Source organism: Muntiacus reevesi, chromosome 2 (assembly GCF_963930625.1).
Source record: "Muntiacus reevesi chromosome 2, mMunRee1.1, whole genome shotgun sequence".
Classification (NCBI taxonomy): Eukaryota; Metazoa; Chordata; class Mammalia; order Artiodactyla; family Cervidae; genus Muntiacus; species Muntiacus reevesi.
Genome location: NC_089250.1, coordinates 59,130,681 through 59,141,815, shown reverse-complemented (window position 1 = coordinate 59,141,815; position 11,135 = coordinate 59,130,681). Strand labels below are relative to the sequence as shown.

At 39.4% G+C, this 11,135-nt stretch overlaps 1 protein-coding gene and 2 non-coding genes across 3 annotated transcripts; 2 read left to right on the top strand and 1 right to left on the bottom strand.

Annotated features, from left to right (window-relative positions):
- The first annotated feature begins 5,674 nt into the window (after positions 1-5,674).
- Positions 5,675-5,747, top strand: TRNAE-UUC (transfer RNA glutamic acid (anticodon UUC)). Its single transcript has one exon. It is a non-coding gene; the product is annotated as a tRNA-Glu (tRNA).
- Positions 5,748-8,162: 2,415 nt separating this feature from the next.
- DEFB129 (defensin beta 129) lies at positions 8,163-10,470 on the top strand. Its single transcript, XM_065919736.1, has 2 exons — positions 8,163-8,220; positions 10,016-10,470. The coding sequence occupies exons 1-2, from the start codon at positions 8,163-8,165 to the stop codon at positions 10,468-10,470; spliced, it is 513 nt and encodes a 170-aa protein (XP_065775808.1).
- Positions 9,534-9,640, bottom strand: LOC136162029 (U6 spliceosomal RNA). The gene has a single exon (XR_010661881.1). It is a non-coding gene; the product is annotated as a U6 spliceosomal RNA (small nuclear RNA).
- Positions 10,471-11,135: the final 665 nt, after the last annotated feature.

Below are 11,135 nucleotides of genomic sequence, written 5' to 3'. Positions count from 1 at the left end.
TATAGTAACTAGGGCCCATCCAAAAATCTTTCTATGACAGTACCTGGAAGAATTTTGGAATTTGTGAAGGTGATATAAATATATGTTGAAGATGATTAAACTAGTATCATAGCACAAAGTTAGTATCAGGGTTAAGAACAAGTATTACATATAGCTTAGTATGGTTTTCCCTGGAAGCTCAGCTGGTAAAGAATCTGCCTGCAATTCGGGAGACCCAGGGTTCAGTCCCTGGGTAGGGAAGATCCCCTGGAGGAGGGCATGGCTACCCACTCTAGTATTCTTGCCTGGAGAATCCCCATGGACAGAGGATCCGGGCGGGCTACAGTCCATGAGGTCACAAAGAGTTGGACATGACTGAGTGACTAAGCACAGTACAGCACATAGCTTATTATGTTTACCAGTAACCAGAGTGAATTAAGCTTGTCAGCGAGGAAAGATTGTCAAATATTGCTCATATATCAAGATGAGCAGTAAGAATTGACCAATGGCCCCACCAGATTTGCACTTGCCCCATTGGTATCACACTTGGTCTCAGCTCATTTCTCAGTTCCATCTCTTTTTTTTTTTTTCTGGCTATACCACACAGCATGTGGGATCTTAGTTCCTTGACCAGGGATGGAACCCATACCACCTTATTGGGAGCACAGAATCTTAAACCCTGGGCTTCAGAGAAGTCCCTGGTGGGTTTAAGAAGTCCACGACCTCTTAATATGTGTCTGCATGCACACATGCTAAGTTGCTTCAGTCGTGACCAACTCTGAAGGACCAACCTAAGGACTGTAGCCTACCAGGCTCCTCTGTCCAGGGAAGAATACTGGACTGGGTTGCTATTTCTTTCTCCAGAGGATCTTCCCTACCTAAGGATCAAACCCTCATCTCCTGCATTGGCAGACAGGCTCTTTACCACTAGTGCCACATGGGAAGCCCCAACCTGGGTCTACTAGATGACAAATGCATTTTATGTGCATTACTTACTTTTATCCTTGCAAGAACACTATGAAGTAGGAATTAATGTTAACATCTTTTTTTAAAATTGTTGAGCCACAATTTAGAGAATTGGTAACGTGGCCAATGTCACACAGCTAGTGAGGAATGGGCTAGGATCAACACAGGTATGTGTGAACCTTAAAGTAAAGGTCTTAGCCATTGTGCTAACCCACCTTCTGGCTGCCTTCTTTGAGTCAATCTTTGGAAGACTGAAGACAAAATATTCAAATACAAGATGTTGCTTTGTTCACAAAATTTATTAGTAATGCACTTGGTGGGACATCCTTCCCCCATCCATCTCCTTACATCCTACTCACAACTCAGAGAGGAACCTGTCTTGAGAGAAAAATCTGTATTGAGAGAATTAACGTTTATGATTTCCAAAGATGACATTATTATTTCCTGAAAATGGTATCACCTACCTACTTCAACAGATTCCTAAGTCTGTTGATCTGTTCAGCTGTGTCAACTCTTTAATATCCAAGAGGCTTTATGCAATCTTGGCTAGGTACAAAAAGTCCATAGTCTCCTCATTTTCAAGGTCCTTTGTGGCTAAACAATAGATTTTCCCTTTGAGTAGGCTGGAATGGATAACAAAATGTTGCTTTCTAGTCATGACCAGTTAAAAAAATCACCCATCCACATTTATTGTAGCTCCCATTGTAATCCGTAGCAGTAAAAATTGCTTTTAATACCTTACTTATAAAAGACCTTTAATGTGCTTCATTACTTAGAAATATTTTCTGAATCCTACTTAAGATGTTATCTTTCCAAACAGAGAAGGCTGGCAGGCTCTAGTCCATAGGGTCACACAGAGTTGGAAACGACTGAAGTGACTATGCACATACACATGCCATTTAACTATTGCTCTCCTTTTGTCCAGAGCTATTGAAAGATTAAACTATTTTAAATACACAATGTCATGGTTTTGTCTCCCTGCTACAGTGGGTTTCAGGTTATTTCATAAAATCAAAGTGAATCAAAGGTTTGATTTGTTTTTCTTATGTATTGATAATTAAGTAATACCATGATAGATGGATCTAAAATAGAAAGGATAGAAACTTGGCCTTGATGCAGAATTCCATGGTATGACAAAGTAAGAATTTTTTGCAGATGGGATGATGTGTGTGTGTGTGTGTGTGTGTGTGTGAGTGTGTGAGTGTGTGTCTGCCCATGTCTGCCTGACACTTGCTCTCTGACTGATGGAAGTTGCCAGAGTAAAGAGAAAGATCATAGATAAGTCTTGGGTGACTCAGATTGACTTTGTTTACGGTATGATTTGAAGAGAAAATCACATACAGGTCCATGATAGGTAGGCTGTGCCCAGGGCTAGTTACTCTAAATACTTCTGTATTTTGGACTCTAGTTAAATAAAAACATGAAGAAAGCAGACCTGTCAATCAACAAGTGATATGCCAGATGCTTTCATGTTTCAGTCTCTATATATCAAAACCCAAGTTAAGCTCAATTAAATATTGTTTTCCTCCCTCAACAATAAAAAATTTACAACAGTAAAAACAAATAAGGTATATGTACAATTTTGAGTCAGTTCTAAATGTAGAAAAATCAAAGTGTGTTGATATTGATATTTAAGGTAGGTGGAATAATGGTCTCCTAAAGATGTTCGCATTCTAATAACCAGAACCCAGGAATACGTGATGTTACATGGTAAGGGAGAATTAAGGCTGTAGATAGTATTAAGGCTGCTAATCATCTGACCTTAAAATAAGGAGATTGTCTTAGATTATCTGGATGGGTCCAGTGTAATAACAAGGATCATTGGGGAGGTAGGACAATCAGGTAGGAAAGTTTGACAATGTCACGTGGCTAGATTTCAAGATGGAAGAAAGGCCCATGAGTCCAAATATTCAATCCTTTAGAAGCTGGAAAAACAAGGAAAGATTTTCTCCTAGGCTCCCCAAAGGGAATACAGCCCTGCTGACATCTTGCTTTTAAACCCAGTGAGATTCATTTGGGATTTATAACCTTCACAACAATAAGATGATAAACTTGTGTTGCTTTAAGCCACTAATTTTCTTTTGTAACTTGTAACAGCAGCAATAGGAAGTTAATATAACATTAAATTTCATACCAAGATGTCAGCATTCCTTACAATGATCTAGAAAAGCTTCATGACTGGTCCAAGTGATAGTAAAAAAAGCAAGTACTGTCAAAAAGGACAATACTTTTCACAAGTTTCCAAACCTGAACTGAGACTCTATTCACAGAGGATAATCAATATCTTCTAGTCTAGAAAATAAATCCTGTGATAACTCAGTTTTGGGTTTTTCTGGAGAGTTTCCTAAGGTGTTAAAATCTAAACCAGAGATACATTTCATTTCTTTGATAAGACACTCCAGAGAGATCAGAGTTCTCTCTAGGCCAAATTACAGCTGGATACAAGAGAGGAAAGCTAGTAATTCCAGAAAGACCACATTTACCTTCAGATGTCCAGAAAAATGAAGAAAAAATTTTTTCTCTAAAAATAATTTCAGTACTTCCTTGGTGGTCCAGTGGCTAAGAATCCTCCTGCCAGTGCAGGGGACACGTGTTCAGTACCTGATCAGGGAAGATTACATATGCCATGGGGCAGCTAAGCCCATGTGCCACAACTACTGAAGCCTGTGCACGCTAGAACTCGTGCTCCACAACAAGAGAAGCCATTGCAAGAAGAAGCTCGCACATCACAACTAACGAGTAGCCCCCAACCTCTGCAGCTAGAGAAAGTCCACACAGAAACAAAGATCCAACACAGTCAAAAATAATAAAATTATTTTTTTAATAAATAATCTTAGTGTAAAAATGTTATCTTGAAAAGCTATCCATTGAGAGAAAATTGTGTACATAGGGAAGGGCTCAACAAAATACTTACCTCAGTTAGAGTTACTCCTGATTTTTTAAGTATAAAACAATAGTTACAGGTACAAGCTGGATTTAGAAAAGGCAGAGGAACCAGAGATCAAATTGCCAACATCCGCTGGATCCTAGAAAAAGCGAGGGAATTCCAGAAAAACATCTACTTCTGCTTCATTGACTACACTAAAGCCTTTGACTGTGTGGATCACAACAAACTGTGGAAAAGAGATAGGAATACCAGACCACCTTACCTGCCTCCTTCGAAACCTGTATACAGGTCAAGAAGCAACAGTTAGAATCAGACATGGAACAACAGACTGGTTCCAAATTGGGAAAAGAGTACATCAAGGCTGTATATTGTCACCCTGCTTATTTAACTTATATGCAGAGTACATCATGCAAAATGCCAGGTCAGGTGAAGCTCGAGCTGAAATCAAGATTGCCAGGAGAAATATCAACAACTTCAGATATGCAAATGACAGCACCCTAATGGCAGAAGGCTAAGAGGCTAAAGAGCCTCTTAATGAAAGTGAAAGAGTAGAGTGAAAAAGCTGGCTTAAAACTCAACATTCAAAAAACAAAGATTATGACCTCTCGGTTCCCCCTGCTTCATGGCAAATAGATGGGGAAAAAATGGCAACAGTGACAAATCTTACTTTGTTGGGCTCCAAAATCACTGCAGATGGTGACTGCATGAAATTAAAAGATGCTTGCTCCTTGCAGGACAAGCTAGGACAAACCTAGACATCATACTAAAAAGGAGAGACATCACTTTGCCAACAAAGGTCCGTCTAGTCAAAGCTATGGTGTTTCCAGTAGTTGTGTACAGATGCGAGAGTTGGACCATAAAGAAAGCTGAGTGCTGAAGAATTGATGCTTTTGAACTGTGGTGTTGGAGAAGACTCTTGGATAGCAGAGATCAAACCTGTCAATCCTAAAGGAAATCAACCCTGAATATTCATTGGACGGACTGAAGCTGAAGCTGCAATACATCAGTCACCTTATATGAGGACCCGACTCATTAGAAAACACCCTGATGCTGGGAAAGATTGAAAGCAGGAGGAGAAAGGGCTGAAAGAGGATGAGATGGTTGGGTGGCATCACTGATTCAATGGACATGAGTTTGTGCGAACTCCAGGAGATAGTGAAGGACAGGGAAGACTAGCATGCTGCAGTTCACGGGGTTGCAAAGTGTCAGACATGACTGAGCGATTGAGCAACAACAAATTAGAAAATGTTTGGAGCAACAAAATGGATAAACTTCATAAATTATGGATAAACTTTCAGGTTAGTCAAAATTGTGTTCTTTTTTTTTTTTTAATTGTGTTCTTAATCTACCCATCATATCAGACTAAGAGGCAATAGAGGATATTAGGCATTTTTCCCAGTTAAAGTACTCCAGTGATATTCCTGCAGACTTTGAAAAACCCATTGCAGTCATGCATCTTTCCCCTTTTCTTCAATCATAAGCTCCATGAATGGCTAAGTTCTGGTTTTCATTGACTTCCATTCATGTAAATTCAGGCATTCCAGATTTCAAGTGTCACCTAGTGGACAAAGCAAATTTTCTTACTAGCTATCCAAATATCAAGAGTTTCAAAACTTTAAGAGAACTCCTAGGAAATGACAAACATCATACTTTCGTAATTGTTCTGTAAGACTCATGTACATCTAGAGACTTCGAAATACTGACCAAAGAATTCTCTAGTATCAAGGAAAATCTTAAAAACTCAAAAGGAAGTAGAGACTGAGTTTTTACCCTGTGTGGGCAGCTCTCAAAAAAAATGCATGTGCACAATATCTCCCAAGATTAAAAATCACCTCAGGGGATTCCCTGGGGGTCCAGTGGTTAGGACTCGGCACTTTCACTGCTGAGGGCCTGGGTTCGATCCCTGGTTGGGGAACTATTTAATAAGATCTCAGAGCCATGTTGCAGAGTCAAAAGAAAAAAAGAAAAATCACTTCTTGACACATTCATGTCAAGCAAATTTGATGTTAACTTAGAGAAAGCTTCAAATTGACTGATCCTGGAGTGAATTTTAGTGTGAACAAATCAGTTGTTTAAAAAAAAATTTGGAATAATTAAAGATATTTGGAAATAGACTGAGTAGTAATTGTTAAATATTATGGAAATTTTATTAATTTTGCTAAGTGTGATGATATTATGTTGGCCATGTTGCAAAATAAACTATTTTTTTCAAAAAAAAATGTTTACTACAGTTCACCAGCCCAGGCTGGATGCATGAGACAAGTGCTCGGGCCTGGTGCACTGGAAAGACCCAGAGGAACTGAGTGGAGAAGGAGGTGGGAGGGGGGATCGGGATGGGGAATACATGTAAATCCATGGCTGATTCATGTCAATGTATGACAAAAACCACTACAATACTGTAAAGTAATTAGCCTCCAACTAATAAAAAATAAATGAAAAAAAAATGTTTACTAGAATGTATGGAAATGGAATATTGTATTTATAATTTACCTTGAATTGTGGCACAGCTGGTAAATAATCTGCCTGCAGTGTGGGAGACCTGGGTTCATTCCCTGGGTTGGGAAGATCCCCTGGAGAAGGGAAAGGCAACCCACTGCAGTATTCTGGCCTGGAGAATTCCATGGGGTTGCAAAGAGTCAGATATGAATGAGTGACTTTCACTCTGAAATATTTCAGCGAACAATAATGGGTCAAGTTCCAAAAAGAAGTGTAAAAAAAGAAAATATTCTAACCAGCTGAATACTTATAGAAATATTGGACCATTATTTATTAAGAAGCCTGAATTTTGCTGTGAGAAGCTGATGATCTGAGCCACAGTCAGCTCCAGGTCTTGTTTTTGCTGACTGTATACAGCCTCTCCATCTTTGGCTACAAATGGTGTAATCAATCAGATTTCGGTACTGACCATTTGGTGATGTCCATGTGTAAAGTTGACAATTCCATGCCAAGAAAAAGATCAATTAAAAAATGGGCAAAGGATCTGAATAGACATTTTTCCAAAGAAGACATACAGATGACCAACAGGCACATGAAAAGGTATTTAGGAAAATGCAAATCAAAAGCACAGTGAGATATCACCTCACGTCGGTTAGAATATCTATCACCAAGAAAACAAGATAAGTGTTGGCAAAGATGAGAACAGCAAGGAGAAAAGGGAATCTATGTACACTGTTGGTAGAAATGTAAATTTGTTCAGTCACTATAGAAATAATATAGAGGTACCTCAAAAAGTTAAAAATAGAACTTCCATATAGTCTAGCAATTCCACTTCTGAGGATATATACAGATATCAAATCATTCCCTGGCGGGTCAGACAGTAAAGAATCTGCAGGAGACCTGAGTTTGATTCCTGGGTCAGGAAGATCCCCTAGAGAAGGAAATGGCAACCCACTCCAGTGTTCTTACCTGGGAAATTCCATAGACAGAAGATCATGGTGGGCTATAGTCCATGGGGTCACGAAGAGTCAGACATGGCTGAGCGACTAACATCTTCACTTCTACTTGAAACTAATATAATGTTATATGTTAATTACATTTCATTTTTTTAAAGAAGCTAAAGTTATGCCAAGAACTGCCTCCCACAAACTCATTCAACAAATATGTATTGAGTTCTCATGTTAATTCGGCACCCATGGAGAAAACAGTACAGAAAAGACAAAATCTCTATCCTCCAGGAGTCTATGGCTATAGCAAGCTCTGCTCTTCTGAATCTCATACATTAAATGCCTTAGGCCTAACTCTAGGCTCACAAAGGGGAAAGCAGATATACTACTCTTGCCCTACATTAATCTTAAGAGGAAGAGATCTAAAGAGCTTGTGTTTTCTTTAATGTTTTGTGTGTCTTATAATTCCCCCCAGGATTAAGAACAGGAAATTTCTTGCATGAGGTATTCAGGTAGTCCTTCATTGGAAGGACTGATGCTGAAGTTGAAGCTCCAGTACTTTGGCCACACCTGATGCGAAGGGCTGACTCATTGGAAAAGACCCTAATGCTGGGAAAGATTGAAGGCAGGAGGAGAAGGGGATGACAGAGGATGAGGTGGTTGGATGGCATCACTGACTCAGTGGACATGAGTTTGAGCAAGCTCCAGGAAATGGTGATGGACAAGGAAGCCTGGCGTGCTGCAGGCCATGGGGTCACAACGAGTTGGACACAACTGAGCAACTGAACTGAACTGAACTAATTCTCAAACAGAATCATAGAAAACACAATTGCCGTGAGCTTTGGTTGCACTTGACTGCTCAGAGCCTAAGGCCATGAAGATGCCAATAAAGGCTGGAGCTCAAGAATATGAACCCAGATCCAAGGCTTCTTCTCTGACACCCAGCCATGAAGCTCCTTTTCCCTATCTTTGCCAGCCTCATGCTACAGTGGCAGGTGCACACAGGTAACGTGAAATCCTGGGTCTAAGAGGGAGTGGTTGGAGGAAGCAGAGATTTGGCAGTGCTTGATAATGGAAACCCAAAGAGACACTGAAAATGAGATGCCCAAAGATACAGCTGAAAAGTTCATATTGCATCAGTCATTCACCATCTGTCATGTAGTCCCACAGGCTCCAAACCCAGACTGTGTCTGATGGTGATACACATGGAGCTACAAAGGAAGTAGGGTGTTGTTTGTGAACTCAGAAATTACTCAATATATACAACTGCCTCCTTGACCTCTACATAGCTATCACCTGGGATTCAGGCCAAGTCTACCCCATTTTTGCTCTATTTCTAATTTAAACCATCTCTAAGTAAAAGGTCTGACCAGTTTATACTTTGGTGTAATAAGAAGGAAGACCTTAAAATTATGCTCAAAAAAAAAATTTACTCTCAGGATTCAGTGAACAGATCTATGTTCTCCATCTCAACTTTTTCAAACTTCTACAGAGTTCCATTCCTTTTCTCAGCCTTTGTTTTACTGGAAACCCCCATATTACCCACAAGAGCCTCTAGGAACACATCAGGGCAAATGGCTAAGTCAGAAGACTGGCCATTGTTTTCTGCAATGGAGACAGGAGCATTGAGACTTGTTTCAGAATACAAGAATCATCCAGATTTTAAATGGGCAATGGGTCAAGGAAGGGAAAGTAAAAGAGTAGTCAAAGATGTGTCTAATTTTTTATCTTGGGACCCTAAGAGAAGGGTTATAAGTAAGTATGGTTGTGTCATCTCCGGTAAAGTCAAATTTGACTCTCAAATTCCATGTAAGATAAGGTTAATCAGTGTAGCTGCTTAAAATACAAGTATTTTGCTGTGTTTTCTCTGGTGAGGAACAATATTGAAATGCCTGTGGACAGTAGGTGCTACATAAATCTCTTGTGCTTTATGGAAAATCTGTTGAATTGTTGAGTGAAGAAGGAGCTTCTGGATTTGGAGGGAAAAAAAAAAGATGAACCATTGGGATGGAAAAACATCCAACAGATGAAGATGAGATACTACACTAAGCAGGGGATTTAGAGATAGAGATAACAATGCAGGAATTATCTTCATAGAGGTGAGGTTAAGGCTATGACAATAAATAAGATCCCTGAGGGACATAGTGTCCAGAGAGGATGAAAATGATAGAACACCATGCTGCAGGAACCACAGGTCAAGTGATTGTTAAGGAGGGTGAGGTCATAGACCACTGAGTTTGGCAAGAAGCCAGATCTTCTGAAAAGTCCAGCTGATTCTCTTTTGAAACTCTTTCTTGGGTTACTTTTTTTTTTTTTTTTTTAATATGGAACGCTTCACGAATTTGCGTGTCATCCTTGCGCAGGGGCCATGCTAATCTTCTCTGTATCGTTCCAATTTTAGTATATGTGCTGCCGAAGCGAGCACTCTTGGGTTACTTTTATGAGAGATTTTACTTTTCTCCATATTTCCTAGGATCCTGGGAAGAGATAATGATACTCAACAAGTGTCTAAGATGTTATATATTAGAGATCTAAAATCTTAACCCTGAAGCAAATGAGTTTCCTTTTCTTCTTAAGGTTTTAATTATTCAATGAGAAGAGACTAGAGATTTATTTTGGATTTCAGAGATGTACAAAGACTTTCTTGGCCTGCCTGTTGCCTTCATCAACGTCCCTAACCACTGTACTTTTAATTCAGCATTAACAAATTCACTCTGACTCTATTCCTCTCGCTCTAGCAATTTTAATATCACATCTAGTTATTAACCTTAGCACATTGTTTTCTCTTTTATTTGTGCAGAATACTTCGGCTTGAGAAGATGTGTAATGGGTTTGGGGAGATGCAAAGAGCACTGCAACATGGATGAAAAAGAGTTAGATAAATGCAAAAAGAAAAAATGTTGTATTAGATCAAAAGTGGTTCAAATGATAAAAAACTACATACAAAATGAAATGCTCCACATGCTTGAAGAGGACTCTCAGAAATTGCTAAAAATTACAAAGAATGTTAGTGTCATGATGCAGACCAAACATCATAATTTATCTGTTCTGCCCCAAATCAAAAGTGCCAATGCTTTTGCCAACGTCAACACCAACATCTTCCCAAATGCCACCGTTGTGAACTCTGCCACCACCAACTCCGTGAACTCAGGGAAGATAATACACACTGCTATTTCCACCAAAAAAAAAAGAGATTCGGCCACTGACTCCCCACCACCAGCACCACCTCCATCATATACACTTCCGACAGCATGACTGGAGCTGAAGAAGCAGATGAGCAGGGATTCGGGTCTTTCCCTTAAAACACCAAGTTCCTCTTTATCTATTCTATCTATAAACTGAGACATAGAGCTGTTTCCTTTGTTATCAGTCATTCAATAAACACTGTTCAAGCACCCACAGTTTATATAATTTTATCTTTCTCACAGGAGCCTCACTGAGGAAACAGAGCTAGAAAGTAATAGAATTTTCGTTTACACGCTCAGGAGAAAGTAAGTAACAGAAATGCTGACTGTGTTGAATTTAACCCATCGATGGGCCAAAGTAAGCCTCTGTAACAAAAATTTATGGTTCTCATATTATGTGGTTTTCTTGGGGTGATAGGAATGAAAACAGCAGACATTTTCTTTTTCTATAGATTTTTTTTTTTCCCCATAGAAAGACCCATATAATGTGGGGAGACCAAGTTTACCTTCTCCACAGAAAAAACTCATAAGGCCACTTAAGATGAAAATATGGGGCAGGGGGAGGCGGAAGATATGACTTCTGCCTCTGATCCAAGACATTTTCAACCAGATTCCCAAAGGGACAACAGGTAAAGCTGTGCTTCCAGTGGATACAGGCTACAAACCACAAATGCAAACCATGGAGATAATTTTTAATTTTCAAGTAGCCACATTAAAAAGGTAAAAATAAATAGG